The following is a 17547-nucleotide window of genomic DNA, read 5'->3' on the forward strand; positions in this document are numbered from 1 at the left end:
CATGCTGGCCAATGAAGCACCACAAAACAGACAATACATTTCGACTGATTCAGGTAGATTGTATGCATGTTACGTATTCTGAGTTTTTGCTAGTGTGAATGGAAAACTCATTTAAAAATGTTAAAGATTGTGTGCAATATTTTTCTATAAGGGGAAGAGAAGCTTTTTAAGACACAAAATTGAAAATGTGAATCACCCGTTATCAACGGAAGTGTCCCTAATGGGACAGAAAAAGGATAGAAAGAAGATAAATAAGGAGAGGGACAGCGTGAAATTCCAATATTTAGTGTGTAAACTCTGCACTGAGTTATTATACCAATTAATGATATACTCCCTGCCACAACCCTCATTAGGAAGAATGGACTGACGATGGATTGCCAGAGGGATGTGTGTCTACCACTCCTACACTGACTGTTAACATATTGCAGTATTTTCTGTAGATCAAGGCTTCCAAAGTGATGATTAAGTAGAGATACAAGCGTCAAACAAAATTGAGATATAATATGCTCAGTTTGCTTTATAAAAATAAATGCATTTATAGCATTCTGAATGAATTAAATGACAAATGCATTCCAGAATAAATTGCTCATACAAGCTTGTTTTTCATAACCCACACTATCTGACTTCAGATTTCAGTACCATTCTTCCAGTAAACACAAATGCAATAAAATATATTTTCTCACTTTCCTGAAGGATCCATAGGAGACCGTTGTCTCAGGTGAAGAGTTGTCTTATTTACATTTTTAGAACAGTCAAAACCCTGGCACTTTAAAATGTAAAATTTTTCCTATTAAAAAAGGAAACTTTTAATAAATGCACAAGCATCTTTTGTGTGACAATACTGACTAAAAGTAAAGCATACAGTAAATAAATCCACAAAACAGTTTCAATTCTTAGAATAACTACAATAGCAAAAAAAACAACTAAATCATTATTTTAAAAAGGCAATCAATTTGTAACATTCACCAGCAATTAAAGTAATTTTCTCCTTAAGTAATCAAAAGATACACTTCTTTACTTATCCATTATAGCTCATAGTGTTATCACATTTACTGCATGTTGTGCAGGCCTCAAAGAATTTTTTGGAGCAATATTCTGGTAGACATGTATAAACAGTGTGATTGGCACTGGCATTTTCTAAATCTGTCTCATGTTTCTAAAACTTTCCTCCCACAAGGACTAAAAACCACAATGTGATAGAACAACAAATTACATCAGCCGCCATTGTTAAGATAAGAACCATATTAGACATCCCATTACACTCACTCCATCAATAAAAAGCATTCAGAATTATTCCCCAAAATAAATAGAAATGGAGTATTTGGTAACTTTTAAAATTTGACACACTTCTTCATTTTTCACACTGAAATCTGATGAATAGAAACTGATTGCTTCCAATAGCTGGCACACTTCATCAGTTGATAATCCATCGATTCACCTTTTTTTTCCACAGCAAGTGATAAGAAGACAAATCAAAAACCAAAAACAGACTATTTTTTTAAAGTTAAAATTCCAGCTGTGTTTCTCTTACAAGTCTCACTTTATTCAAAAAGGATACTGCTGCAACACACAAGCTGGACAAACATACTTGTACAGTCCTGTTTGAATCAGGTTTCTGTATTGTTCCTAGCTGAAGCGGATTCGTTTTGTAGCCAGGTTCTGTACACTGTTACTGGTGATCATTAAGAAAATAAGAGTATGGCACAGGACCAGTTACAAATAAATGGAGGCCATTCTGCCCATATAGCCCAACTGGTAGTTGGTAGCTAGAGGATCCAAGGATGTCACCTAAACTTTAATGAAATGGGAAAATGAGAACTCTGTACTCTACTCTGTACTTGTAGCAGGTGATACTGTATGTGCTTTAAGCTCTGGAGGGGAGCTTAGATTCATAGGATCCATTAAGTGACACCTAGGAGTTTAATAAGGAGTTTAAATAAATGACATCATGTAGACTTGACAAAATCTCAAACCACATCTGATATTTGTCACCAGTAACAGTGTACAGAAATCATAACACAGTACTCAAAGCAAATGCACCGAATAAACGATGAGGCCAGCAGCCATATCACTCTGCAACTCACAACTGGCAGCCCACTGAAGCTCAGCAGGTGTGAGCCCGGTCAGTACCTGGATGGGAGACCTCCTGGGAAAAACTAAGGTTGCTGCTAGAAGAGGTGTTAGTGGGGCCAGAAGGGGGCGCTCACCCTGCGGTCCATGTGGGTCCTAACGCCCCAGTATAGTGACGGGGACCGAGGTCCTGACTCTCTGTGGTCATTAAAAATCCCAGGGCGTTTCTCGAAAAAAGTAGGGGTGTAACCCCGGCGTCCTGGCCAAATTTCCCATTGGCCCTTACCAATCATGGCCTCCTAATAATCCCCATCTATGAACTGGTTTCATTACTCTGTTCTCCTCCCGCCTGAGAGTTGATGTGTGGTGAGTGCTCTGGTGCACTATGGCTGCCGTCGCATCATCCAGGTGGGGCTACACACTGGTGGTGGAGGGGAGTCCCCATTACCTGTAAAGCGCTTTGAGTGGAGTGCCCAGAAAAGCACTATATAACTGTTATTAATTAATGTTATTAATTATTATTATTATTATTATTATTATTATTATTATTATTATTAAAGGAGAGCAGTAGCTGTGTGTTAAGAATGCGAGTGAAGTGAAGGTAATGATGAGGAAGAGCACCAGAGCATCTTTCATTTTTTTCATTTTCATTCACCCTGCCCTCCGACTGCCACATCTGGATAACACTCCATTCCTCATCTGTAGTCTCCATTTACACTGGAAACTCCCATAGAAACAGTAGGGCTCCGGAGCCAGCTGGAGGTCAGGCGCTTCAATAACACTTGAGGAAACCAACTAGGCAAAGAAGTCACTGTACCCAGCGAGTTTCCTACACCACCACCTCCACCAAGCAGGAAAGTGGCACAGACAGAAATAAAACACAAAATCTCTAGACTGCTAAACAAAATTTTAAATGCAGGTGTTTTTTGGCTTTCGACCCACACAGTAGCCCTTAGTGAAAGACCTTTAAAGTTCTTCAGATGTCCCCTCAGAAGATGAAAGCGACTTCATAAATGTCATTCTATCACAAGGGTAAGCAATTGTTTCAAGGACTAAAAGTGAGGGGAAGGGAACATCAACACAAATGTCTGGTGTCATCATACCTCAATTAATGAATGCAATAAGAGCAAACAAACACAATTTGTAAGGCTGTTAGTCTTTAGATGGCTTCCAGAGACACCTCCTTTTAAATCCTGTGTCTTTACCAAAAACAGATGGTTCATGTCATACCATTTATATAAAAGAGCTTCCAGGCACTTTTTAAGCATGAGGTTGAAATGACGTGACGTGACAAGAAGAAGCAGATCACTCATCATTTTATATCTTTCAGATAAAAAAAAGGTTTATGTTTTGTGGTTTTAAGGTTGTGATTATTTGATGAAAAAGACCCATTTCTGCGTCCTTTGAGACCGAGGGAACATATATTTGGAGAATGAATTCTGTCAAAGCACAGCTTTATGTGTAAGAACAGCTAAGACAACTCATTTCAAAACCTTAAATCATGCGGGAAACACTTTAAAGCTGCAGTGTGTTTTAAAAAAAGATTTTAAAAAAATTCAGAGCTAATTCTGAAGATTATAAGAACATGACAAACACTTTCCTGTCTTTTATTTTAAAAGTAAGGGGCATGTATTATTTTGCTTGCCACATGACAAAAAGATATAACTGATCTGGCAGGTCTGTACAGAGGAGCTTTGAATGTTTGTGTATCTGAGGCACGCATATTCATGAGACACCCTGCACAAAAACAGGATAAATAGGACATGATTCCAAATATCAGTGAACACAAAGAACATTTTATCCACTCTCTCTCTTATTAAATGGAGCAACAGGGAATAATGACATACTGTACTGTACCTTCTGAAACTTCTCTTTCAAAATTCCATGGGAGATAACTTACCTAAAAGAAGAAAAAAAGAAGTGAACTTGAGGTGTCATTAAACGCAACTGACCACATTTATTATCTTTAGATTTCAACAGATTTTCTTATTCAGAATGTTAGTTGCCCAGTCCTTATATAAAGAGGAATGTCTGACTTGTACATTTATCTTCTTTCCAAAGCAAATTATTGTGATTTTGAAATGACTTCCTCAGTTTCCCTATTTACTAGTTTAGCATGTTCCTAAGTACAGCCTTTTAAAAGCTGTATTAAACAATCATGAAGTAATACATCTATGCAGGTTCATTAAAAATCACCACAGCAAAACAGTCATCAGGTATCTAAAAAGGGACTGAACACATTTTTAAGTCGTTGCTTTTTACCATCTAGTATTAATCTACAATAAGATGATTTGTGAAGTTGCATAATGTTTTGCCTGTTGAATAATACTACAAGTAGACTGTTGTAATTTTAAAGGGTATCTACTGCTATCTACCCCAAACGCTTACCTGGTAGAAAAACTAGGGAGTGATATAATATTAAAAATAATGTACAACTCTGCAAACATATCTATTAAGCATTAACAGCTGATAGATAAACGCATGTAATTCAGCTATTTAATTATTGGTTTCAGCTATTAAATTCTCTGTTTCAGCTATTTATTTAATTCATAGAAACAATGCATAAGCTGTGTTAAAAGAAACACAAATAAAAGAAATGAAATCACAATGAATTCAAAACTAAATTTTCTTTACCAGAATATAAGGCGTGATAGATATATATATTCTTTTCCTTAACAAGTGGAACAGAAGCATCAAGTTATCAGAATTGGCAGTAGGTAGTCAGTGTTTAGGGCTTAGGTAAGCATGATCAATCTACGCAGAAGGAACAAATAAAACCATGGTAGCACTTTACTGCATGACTCACAGATTACACACTGAAGCCAACATCCTGGACTGAGATAAGCCACAGGTAAACTGTACATGCGTGCACTGCCGTCAGATTCCCTCTGTTCTAGCAGTATCAATCATGTCCACAGAACGCTGATGTAAGCCTGTAGGAATGTCTGATTTAACAAGAGAGCTGGGGGCAGCTCTCTATACCGAAACAGCCTGCAGGCAGGAAGACACCTGCATCTTCCCCTTTTAACCTTTTCTTTAATGGTCTCTCTCTGACTATTAAAAAGAGAATACTTTACGACAACTGTCAGAAAGTCCAAAGCAATGAAATACATGAACTAATACAACTTTCTATTAAACTAATACTGTGTGCACGTGGTCCGTATTAAAACAGTGAACCATGTACTGACGTGAACAGACAATATGAAGTGCAGACCAGCATATAACAAACTGGGTTCTTACTCTTAAGTAATATAAATTTAAATAACATTAATGAAAAAAGTGCTCTCATCGGAAACAAAGGTAGGCAGAATAGGTATAATTATAGAAGAATAAAAAATGAAGTATAATATGTTTTCTCCACATATGAAATCAAGAAAAAACTTCTAAATGCTACCCCTACTAAAGCACATGACAATAGCAACTTCGCTAGTGACTGGGGTGCCCAAATTAAGGACGTAAAACATAACGTATACAAGGCTATACTCAGCTTTTTAAATGCCTCCTTTCAAATATGTTTTGATACTACTTGAAAACCTTTTTTTCATTTGATAGATTTCTTTTCCTTTTTTGTTCTCTGAGGAAACAAGAATGAAGTCTCCACAAACCTCACCTTTGACAAATTCTAGAACAGTGCCCAGCGTTGACTATTTTGGAGAGAACTGTAGAATTATCTTCAGCCCACACTCAGGGTTATCATCTTTCACACTCGACGGCTTGGTCAGCCCAATCACAATTCGGGAGGAACGGCACTCTGACATGTAGGGAGTGTGCATAACAAGCCAAGAGACAAGAGACTGACACTCCTGCAGCAGATACTTGCTTTCAACAGCTGTCAGGCGTTTGGGCAGTTAAAACTGAGCTACTCCTTCAGAAGTCACAATCTTCTTTCCTTAAAACAAACAAGTGCCAAGCCACAATGCCACTATCACACAAGCAGCTGCAGACGGAAGGAGCACAATTGGCACGGTGATTAAGCAACAGGATCCCACTGAATCCAACAGCAGATAATGGTCTATAGCTACAGTACTGTATGTCAGCCTTGATGGACATGGCTATCATAGTGTTTTTATTTAAAAGGTCAACATTACAAACGTCAGTGCTTCGGTACAAATTCAGCAGTTTAATCTGGGTTAGGATACCAGCTGCTGCAGTGAAGACATTTCAGATGAAATTTCAGAACGCGGCAATGCATCTACAAAGGATGTTTTCACATCCTAAGGCAATACGGGCTTGTTGCTGGACATCCATCCATTTTCTAACCACTTTCGATCCAATACAGAGCTGTAGGGGGCCTGGAGCCTATCCCGGGACACAATATGGAAAAAATTCATGATATGGCCCACACTCTGATGTCATGATCTAGTTCAGTGTGCTCACGTACTGGTACATTTTAGAATAGCAATCATTTAATTTGAGTTACGAGTGAGGATAAGAAATCAAAGAACAGCTTTGCAATTTTTGTTACTGAATGAATACTACATATCTTTTGGGGAGCAATTTTGATAAACCACAGAAAAGCATGCAAAGATTGTGGATTCTATAATAAAGGCCATTGAAGTATTACTTAAACAGGGAAAAAAACACTGACATGAAGCTGCAGACTGAAATGTTTCAAGGAGCTATGAAAGAGTAGCCAGGTGGAGTTTGGAAATGTGGGACTCTTTGGAGCAGGGTAACCCTTCACATCGCATACAAACTGAGAAATCGGCAAAGAACAGTGGAATTTCACAAGTTTCCCGGGTTCACTGAAGAGCTATCCAGAACACATGAGCTAATGCAGACAAACTGGTGCCTGTTTGTGCTTCTCTGTTATTATCTATCAGAAAATGAGGGTTCAATTTCTATAAATAAAAGCTGTGTGGCTTTTCATCTTGGCTCTGAAACACAAGTGGGTAGGGGCGTGGGGTGGTCAAGTAAGAATGCCTAGCTTGATTAATTTTTTTGCATTTTAAAACAAATGATTTCGCTCAAAAATGTAAACTACCATGTATGCTATTTCATAGACAGAAAAATGACAGTTTAATTTTTCAACATGATTTTAAGCCATTTTGTGCAGCGCAGATTCTACACAAAGAATGTGAGGACGTATATGAATAATCAGTTACACCAAAAAGAAGCAATTGGTTTCATAGCCTTTGAATGGTGGGGTACCTTGTACAACCATAGTAGAATTAATTATGCATTTGAAAGCCATTTATTTCTGGGAAAACCAAATATTTTTTCAGTCTTTAAATTGGATGTTTGGAACACTACTTAACTCAGTAAGCCAAACCACGCAGATCAGTTCTTTGTGAAACAAAACTGGAACAGTAGAAAGAGAGATGACAGAAGTGCTTTAAAATGTGGGAGGATGCACTGCAGACTCTTCATCTTCAAAGCTGCAGAACTTTATTTATAAATTGCTCTTAGTATATGTGTACATTAAAACCCGACAAACCTCCTAAATACTTTCATGACCTTGTATTCCAATAGTCATTATAAAACACTGACTTCATTCTCATTCCAGATGGTATCAACCAAGCTGTGAAACAAAGTTCCACATGATCTCGAAGCATAAACTAAAATACAAAAAAAAAATAAAGCAGCTTTTTAAGTCCTAATAAAGCTCTTGTACTGTAAACAGCTGGATGAGTTTTTATTCACAAATAGTTGCTATCCAGTATGGCCAGAACACTATTATTCAAACCAGCTGACAAATAAACAATTACTGTTTTTTTTACCAAACTGATGTTAGAGTTAGGCAGCTGTATACTTGAGAGCAACTTTACCACCTCATCGTCCGATATCATCAGTTCTCAATATGATAGGTTGGGACTAATCACTAGTGGGACAGAACAGTTCTAAAGAAAACCAGGTGGTATTTGTGGACCAACACTCTCCTCTGGATCAGAATTTCCACACAAATGCCCCAGTATGGTGACTGCAGACACTGCTTCGGAGGGGTTGCCCTTCTCCTGAGAAGTTAAGTCAGTCTGAGGTCCTGACAGCTTGGTGATTAAGGCTCTCAGTATTCTGGTTAAATTGCACCTCTGATAGCGGGCGATACCCACTGGTGCTCTTCACCCAGTAATGTGCTGCATTTCAGTGGTGAATAAAGTAGGTCCCCCCCTTTATTTGAACCTCTTTGGAAAGGGAAAAAAAATCACACACATGCAAGCCATTATTATTTATTAGAAAAAAAATGAAACCTACTATTGTCTAGGCATGTCTTTGAGCTTAACACTAAATATTCCAAGACAAGCACAAGAGATTGATGGTCTCAATCACATCCTGATACAACAAAAAGTCACAAGTTCTACAAATCCAAACACTACTTAAACAGAGGTTAAGAATGAAAGTCAATTTGAGTGATAAAACCTTGACTTCAGTCACTGAGCTCTGTTGCTTCAGTTTCTCAGGTGACAAGAAGAAACTGGCTGCATTAATGGAGGTTAAAAAAGTGCTCTGTTTTGCACATTAAAGAAAAATGCACAGAAAAGAATGCATAAGGGTGAATATGTTCACTTAAATGGTAAAAATATTTTTTGAATTATTTATAGTTATTAAATTAATCTGTTAGTCAACTGTTTAGGTAACTTAAGAAATAAGGAGTTCTTTGAACTACTTTGAACTTTTTATAAAATCTGTTATCCAGCTTCTATCAAGCCAACATAGATCAAACCGAGCTCCAACCACATAATTTATTTCACAATGAACAGAAAATTTAATGAGGGTATTTTTTAAGAAAAGGTTAAAGTGGTTAAATGGTGTAAGAATTCCTACAGTGCTTTTAAAGAAGACAACTTTCCTTTAAGCCTTTTCTGAATACTTGGAAGCTTTGTTAAATTCAGTTTCATTCTTACTTTCAATTGTAGGGGGATTTAAATTGTCAAGCCACAGTCTTTAATCATGCTCAGAATGACGTAAGCAAAATAAAACAAACAATTATAAGCGCTAAAAAACCAATCCCTGGGAACAGAGAAAGAGGCTATGGCTACCAGGACCATGAATAAACCAACGAGTTAAAAACAGAAGAGCTGTCACTCTCTTCTCAGAATATTCTTCAGCAAAACGTTTATCCATCCAGCACAGGGTTTTTGGAAACTACTTCTTTTTCAAAAGCACTGTTCATTATCATTTTATAAGTCGCATCATTTTGCAGCTAAAAGCACCGATACTAAACTAAAACTAAAAAGAATGTTACTAATGTATACTGGCAGTCAAAGTTTGATTTGCTCATTTATTTTCTGGTGCTAACTCTTTAACGCACTGTCTAGCAAAGAACAAGAGGTGTTTAATCCAGGTATTGGAAAGCATACGTCTTATCACGGCCTTCAACTCCTTCAAAAGCAGAAAACTATGCAATTAATGGATGCTCTTCGGTCAGTTCTTCTGGCACCACATAGCTCAGCCATTACTCAGTGGAACAAAGTCGTCAAAGCAGCCTGACCTCCAGAATGATTAGCAATAATATGGTTTCATTTATTTTGTTTCTCAGCAGGGAGCCATCTATTTTTGCTTTTTGTGCTTTGTTTCGTTTTTTACAATATCTTAATAAAACAATGAAGATGCTAGGCTCCCAAAACCTGTTTGAAATAAAAGTGGCGTCAGGATTGGCCTTCTTTAAATACCATTCTATGAGCAGATTTCAAACAAACCCCTGGAGGAGGTCTACTAAATAGCTTAGGTATAAAGAGCTAAAAGGTCTTCATGTCTGTGTTTTGGAGACATTAGATTTCTTTTTCACAGAAGCTCTCGCATGTTTTATTGGTACTGTCTAGATTTTCCACAAAAAATCACCGTTCCAAAAAAAAACAACAAATTCCATATTACAAAATGGGTCTTATATTGCCATTTGGAAAAGAAAGCTTTCACTTTATAGGGAAGTGCAAATAAAGTTTAAAGTGAGCAGCACCAATTTGAACCTGGGCCGTTAGCATTAGCCAAAGTTGAATGAACTGGAGTCCGAGAGGATCCACTCGACTTTCAGTGCAAAAGCAGGGCACGCTAGTCACCTGCATGATTGCTGTACTGTGAGTGACAGCTGTACCACATCTCCTCAGTGGTACGTCTACTATAACAGTCTTCAGAGCCTGCACCACATCAAAAAGGTGAACTGTTCAGACAGGAGGGGGTTCTGGAGAAAGCGTGTCCATTGTGTACATAGTCTATGGTATAGAGTTTACAGCCTGAAAAGCAGAAGTGACAATTCCAAACCGCATGGGATTTAAAATCCAAAATTAATGGAGATTTGACATATAACAGAAAACACCATCTAGTGTACTGGTGGGTAAAGTCTTTTAGACTCATATCGCAGGAGGAATGATTGTACTAAATTGAACCAGCTGAGTTAGAGGCTGTAAGTTAATGACAGAGAAACAATCCAAATGCAGATATTTTAAATTAAGAGGTGCAAGTAAAACTTTAAAAAGACCAAAATGCCACCACAAATTTGAGAGAGAAAAACAGAGAGACTTAAATGGACATCACTAAACGCATGCCACAAATATAAGCACTTTGTAGACACTGTCAACTGGTATGAAGATTTTACAGCCAAAGAAAGAAACAAAGGAATACGAGTTAAGAAATGCTTGGAGATGCAAAGACATTCTTAAACAACACAGTTAGAAAAAGTACTCACTGAAAATGTTTGCAAGCACGTGTGCTAATTTAAATATGTTTTTGTTTACAGAAAATAATGGTGTACATGCTTTTCCACAGGAAGATACCAAAAACATAATATGCTTAATGTGCCTTTAAATAGGAAAATACAAAGAGCATATAATTAGACATTCTAGACTGTTAAAATATATCATGTAGGCCTGTATCAATATAATTTAGTATTTATCTATGTTATTTATTTAACACTAGCTGGTACAGTATGTTGGCATTCCGCAGAGGATGAACAACACAGGCGTTGATAGCAGCACAATAGCTGGTTCACGCATTAGAATTTCTCAAAAGGGAGGCCTGTGGAGCACAAGGAAAATCAACAAGAGAACAGAAGCCTTGAACATGTTTAAGAGGAGTCTTGTGAAATAACTTCTCACTTTTCCACCTGATCTGCTGTGCACTGGGGCTGCTGGCAAATAACAGCTTCCACATATCATGTAGGAGGGTGAGGGACTTCAACGGCACATCTGTGGAATGCTCAGGCATGAAAAGCACCACATAAACAAAGCATTAATCATTAATTTATATATCTTGCTAGTAACAATACTTTAGTTTCAAAGAAACAAATAATAACTTCATTTATTCCCACTGAAAAGATGTCCTCTGAAAAGAAAGAACTACAATGTATACTCTTTGCCTTTCTGCATACGTACAAATGACAGAACGAATGCAGTCAGCTTATTTCTTCACTTTACGGTTGCATCTCATAGCCTGGAGCTATGGATACTGCAACCCTTTTTTGTAACATTTCAAACACACTTTATGGAGCTGCAAAACGAGATGCCAAGACTGAGAATCAAAGAGTGAATCCTTTCTGCAGAATGAAATGCTAGGGAACATCACCCTCTTTCCTGAAAGGAAAGGATCATGTGACATTGGCACGCCTACTCTCTCGCAAAACTAAACAACACATTTAGGAAAGAGCTCCTAGCGAAAGTCCTTATGAAAGCCCGACAGATATTATTTCAATTTGGCCTTTCATCACATATCTTGCGCACTAAGGAAACAACACCAGCTGGGACCCGGACCAGGTTCCTAAAAAGCTTTCTGCTGTTGTGCTCTTCTTTTATCTGTAAGCACAACGGTGCCTTGGGGGAGAAATTGCCTTAAATTTTGGCTAGATGTCTGGATACCTTGGGGCGAGAAGATACAGCCTTTCGCCAAGTGGAAAAGGCACAACCAGGTTTATGTAATTATGTCACACCTACAGCAGAGAAAGGAAAATACACTTGTTTTCTTGTCTCCACACTTTCCTCTTGTGCTCACTAAACTGGCTATCTCCGGTCACCAGAAAACCATGTCAGGAAAAAAATAAGAACTGTTATTATTTATACGCAGTTTCATCATCAGGCTTTCACAATACATAATACACATTCTTACTGGAAACAAATGAGTAAACATTTACAGAACTGTGATGGATCCAGATAAAGGAAATATGTATTCAGTATTTCCATAGTTGGTGTTAGTATTACAACCAAAGTATACTATTAAATTTTTACATTTACATTTTTTCAACGCTTCCAAGAAACTGTCACGTACAGAAGGCATACGAGAAACGCATCCAGAAATCCTCTATTTCTTAGTGCGTCAGAGGTTAAAGTACTTTTGCTTCGGCTAAGCCAGGAGCAGAGAACCTTCCCTGGAAGGCTGATGGCTAATGATCATACTTTCAATGCTTGTGAGGTCATGCTGGGACAGAACACTGATGCTAGTGCACCTGTCTTCCAATTTCTTGGTGATATGACCTTTTAAAGGACTTCTGTATGTTTCCCGTGTTTCAGCCCGGTACAGTAATGTAAGAATGACCAAGAGTTTGGCTTCAGTTTGAATGTTCCTAAATTGTTCTCAATGATCCCCAAACAACTGTTTCCTCAGCACCCGGAGACTTGCAGATTTCAGACCATGCTAGATCTGCCAATAGCAGCCTTCTGCAAATGATGACATCCAAGGTTGTGAAAGTTGTGCACATTCTCAAGACACTTGTAAATCTGAATTGCTGGTGCCAGAATATGCAGACAAATCTTCCCATCTGACTCAATAAGTATGTTTAATATGCTTCAGCATGTGGTAGCAGCAAAGGAACAAGTAAAGGTATATTAAGCGCTGAAATGAAGAAAGCAGAAAAAATGTTTCAGCAGCTGAGCCATTTTAAGGTGTAAGGGAGAGCAAGGAAGGTAACAAGAAGAAAGAGGAAAGTAGTAGGGATACGAGAAACACAAGAGAAGAAAAGAGAGCTGATAAGACTCAGCACAAAGCCAGTAAGTATTCAAACAATGGGGCATCTGGGGGATTCGTTCTCACCTCTCCTCCAGATCTCCCTTTGTCTGGATATTTGCCTGTCCCCTTCTTTGTGCTTTGCGCTTCCTCTCCATGACTCACACCTGAAGGAGGCCCAACTACCAAAAGTTTCATTTTTTGAACTTTTCAGCATGGAATTAACCAAACTTATTCTACAGTACACATGATGACAATTGTCAGGAGAACTGTTCAGGCACATACTGCAGTATCACCAGTGTGCTAGAGTCTGACGACTGAGATCAGGGTGGTTTCAGCGTTTACTGTTGGAAATAATTTACAGTCCATTTCACACGTCAGCTGCACTCTAGCACGGAGCTTGTCTGTGATCAAAAGGAGCATGGCACTCAGAAACTGAAAAATAAATCTGAAGCGTTGGAAAAACCAATTCCTAAAATTAAAAGGATACTACATGCATCATGATATGCGTGCTGTTATCCTCCACGATGGATCCGTTACAGAAGATCCGACAGGATAATGACTTGCATATCACAAAGAGGTGGGTAAGGAAGACCTTGACAAACTTTGGACATCCATACTGTAATTCAGGAGTATCTGCTCTGCCCTCCAAATTTATTCATAACCCTGATGAAATAGGAACAACAAATATTTAAAAAAATAGAAAGATTTACACAAATGAAAATAAATTATACAGTATTTTAATACCACAGCATATTTGTCCATTTGACTTTGGGTTCTGTTAAGGAATGGCCACCATGAGTTAGAATCACATACAAAGTTAAATTGGATGGAGGTCTGGAAACTGAACTAGCCAGCTGAGAACATTTACTTTGTAACCAGTTAACTATTCCTTTGTCAATTTTGTTTGTATTGCATGGGATCACTCATATGTTGGAATGTCCATTTTTGGCAAACTTGAGCCTTTGTGGATGAAATTTCCGGATCTTTGGCCAAAATGGTAGTGTTGGAGTTCACGTTATTTCCCTATTCTGACAAGGGCTCCAGGACCCACAAATACAGAACAACCCCAAAATATAACAGACACCTCCTGCCATGTTTGACAGTGGTCATGAGTGTCTTTTCAACATCTCCGTCTTCTTTTATGGCTAATATAACGTTGATGAGCATGTAAAAAAAAATCAATTTTAATTTAATCTGTTCACCTGACCAAAACACTGTTTCAAGTTTCATTCAAATGATGTTTGTCAAGTTTGAGTCACATCTTTTTGTCCTACGTCCTCAGAATAAGCTTTTTCCTTGCAACAGGCCTATGAATGCCAGATTCATGCAGACTACTTCTAATGGAGGTTTTTGACATTGTGTACTGGAGATCTCCAATAGTTGCCTTTGGATTTATAGTTGCCTCCCAACTACCTGTTCCATAGTCTGTGGTATAAAGATACAATTGCATCCTGTTCATAATAAATATATTCCTTGCTAATGTACCAGCAGAATTCAACTTCTTAATACACTGCAGTATAAAGCGATAGATCCAGCTTTTTGAAGTTTCATTTATATCCATTCCCCTCTCTGCTAGTTTGAGACCAAGAATCATGAGGTGCTAATTGATTCTGACAGAGAACTCATGAAGATGATTCACTCCTAATGGCATATCAAACTCCATGACTTTGACGTTCTTCCTCTAGAAGAAAGTACATAGTGGATATCAAAGGTCTACGCACCCTTATTGAAATTTCAGCTTTAGCTAAATTTTGCTGATACGTCTGTAAGAGCTGGAATCAAGACAAATCATATCAGACCTTTTTTCACCTTGTAATCAACTATATTTAAGTAAAAAACTAATGGATCGTTTTTAGGGAAAAATAATTAAAAAAAACTTTCAATACCTTTGTTGCGTAAGTGTGCACATCGCATATTCTAACAGAATGTGACCTTGAGTCATACAGTTTACATCTTCATACATCGTCTTCCATCTCTTTAGCTGTTGAGGAATCTTTAACAGAGCACTAGTGGTTGAGTACACCGGAGTACTAACAGGGCTTCACGGGAACAGAAGTAGCTCTAGGACTTAAGGAGTGCTTCCATCCATCAACCAGTTGATACTAACCATACATTACTCATTGTCTAGGCATGACTTTGGAACCTACACGCATACTATAAAATGTATAGAAAGAATTTACTTCTGTAATATTTACACGTCTATAAATATTGCCTGCTCCTTTTTAAAGCCTGGGAATTTCCTTACTCGACTTCCAAAGGCAATGATTTATGACTTAATATTAACCCATCAACAATTTCTTTATGGTCGGTAATTTTAAGGGTATGGTTTTAGTTTATTAGGGGGTGCTTTTTTATTATTAAATATTGTAAACCTTAAGTGACACTTAATAAAAGACCATGCCAGTGGGGGACTACTCTACTCAAGATTTAAGTTAGGAAAGTATTTGTATGTCAAAGTCAGAACAAAAATTATAAAGGTGTTTGAAGAAGCAAATGGATTTAATATGACTTTCAAACCAACCCTCAGGGGAAAAGTACAGCTCCTGACAAGTCACCTACCTTCTCTGCTCTGACATCACCCAGAGTGAAACAGGTGTTGACGTAATGCTATCTGAACAGAACTGTAGGGATCGAGAATAGATCAGCAATCCTCTAGGTATATTATCCCCTCCATCAAAAAGGGTAACCATCACCTTCAAGGCAATGTGTGTTTATATCCATGGAATTCTCAGATACTTCTGTAACAGCTGTCTGTTTAGATAATAGAAACTGTTTCATTGAGACAGCTGTTCACTACGCAAGCAAGCGGAATGTTTCCACATGGAAAAACCCATGACAAAACTGTCCGTGACTTTGGTCTGCTAAGATGTCTGACCACGGAGATAGATGATTTATTTCAAGATCCAACTGATGCAGCTCTCAACAGCTGCTTGGAAGAAGCCTGCGTGTGTGCAAGTTTGCATGCGTGTGCACTGGGGTGTGTTTGCTCTTTGTGTACATGCATGTGCATGCAAAAGGTGACGTCTTTATCAAAAGTAAACTGCAAATGCAAATGGGGCTATTATTTACAATTAGGTCACATATTGGCAGCACTTAACTGTATATTAAAAGCACATGGCAGCTGTCTGTACATGCCTGAACTACGACAACCTATGAATATGCTGCTGTGGCTAAACCTTGAATATTCTGGGAGGCAATGGTTTTAGCACTGTCTACAGTTTTTCTCAAGAAATGTCATGTTTCCCACAGTATCATGTGTGCTTTCCAGAGGACATACGTAAATTGAAAAGTGTATGTGTGCCCAAATAATATTCATTTCAGCTGTACCTCCTTTAAAAAAAACTGAACGCTGTGCCCGTTGTGCCAAAGATTGATTAGTAGAACTGCAAAATAATTACCACACAACAAAAGAAACCACTGATGTATCTAAATATGTAAAACGTAGTATGATTTTTAAAATATCTATGCCTGAACAAATGAGGCTAGCTAATCGACAATTTGTAATTAAAAGCAATGTGTTGTCACTTGTCACCTGTGACAGGTTTCCTTAGAAGCATGCACATGATTGGCTTGGTTGGGATTAGTTAACCAGGGCTCTCTGGGCTCTCAGAAGAACTGTGGGAGAGAGTGTCTTTATTATCCCGGGAGCGGGCAAGTTGTTTTACAACAGCAGTGTTGGTGCACAGACGGACAGAAGAAAAAAACCCGACAGGAACAACCATATACTGTACATACATATTTACACAATAGGTCAAGTGTTAAGTAACGCTGTGGCTACAGGTATGAATGGAAACTTGAATCTGTTGGTTTTGGAGTTGGGGTTTCGGTATCTGTGTTCTGATGGGAATAACTGAAAGTTATTAAACAAGGGGTGTGAAGGATCGTCGCAGACGGATTTTGCTTTACGCAAAACACGGGAACGATAGATGGAGGAGAGGGCTGGAAGATCAGCGCCAATGACCTTCTGGCATATTTTGTGATGCTTGTAAGAGATGCACCGTGCTTCCCACTGGCCCTACCCTTCCTGTAAAGTCTGCAGCGTGTACATGTACTCATGCCCCCTGTGCAGTATATGTTGGTTTGAGCCCAGATGTGAAGAAACAATGTCCATTCCAATTCCGTGTGATTAAAATGAAAAACAAACAAAACATAAACGTATGACAGGGAGGAATTAATGGTCACCTCAGCTAAGCTCAGTTCGGCTTGTTTTTGATCTTAAAGAAGAATCGTTTTGAATGAGACAATGTACCTTTATACTACTTTTTTTATAGTGAACAGTATTTTTGCAGTCTATAAACATTGAGAAAAAAAAAGACTCTAAATACTCCACTAAGCAAACATATATCGGCTTCTTTTGTCCACAGACTCTACCTTTAAAGCAATGTGGAAATGCTTTGGCATTTCTGGGTGTGGTAGCCACAGCTCCATTACTCAGTATGTCATCCCCGAACCTCAAGACATGGTCTCTCAATGGAAAGAGGAACTTTGCCTCTCACAACTTTTTAGAATCCTAGACTTTTAAAGTCATTCTGCAGCTTGGACAGTCCAATGGATGTGCACTGTAGTTTTATCTCAAAGAACAAAATGTATCAAAGGCAAGATGATCAG

General features: G+C 38.1%; 2 protein-coding genes across 5 annotated transcripts in view; one reads left to right on the plus strand and one right to left on the minus strand.

Annotated features, from left to right (window-relative positions):
* Window positions 1-17547, minus strand: part of cmss1 (cms1 ribosomal small subunit homolog) — a 132982-nt gene that overhangs the window by 41497 nt on the left and 73938 nt on the right. Inside the window, exon 2 of one of the 4 annotated variants that reach the window (XM_088648668.1) lies at window positions 3928-3970. The exons of the other annotated variants lie outside the window; for them this stretch is intronic. Within the exon in view, the coding sequence (XP_088504794.1) occupies window positions 3928-3970 (43 nt within the window). The remainder of the gene's footprint in view (window positions 1-3927; window positions 3971-17547) is intronic. 4 annotated transcript variants of the gene reach the window in all.
* filip1l (filamin A interacting protein 1-like) overlaps window positions 1-17547 on the plus strand; it is a 110036-nt gene that overhangs the window by 21263 nt on the left and 71226 nt on the right. The window lies entirely within an intron of this gene.

The sequence above is a fragment of the Lepisosteus platostomus genome, chromosome 2, assembly GCF_059453375.1.
Source record: "Lepisosteus platostomus isolate fLepPlt1 chromosome 2, fLepPlt1.hap1, whole genome shotgun sequence".
Classification (NCBI taxonomy): domain Eukaryota; kingdom Metazoa; phylum Chordata; class Actinopteri; order Semionotiformes; family Lepisosteidae; genus Lepisosteus; species Lepisosteus platostomus.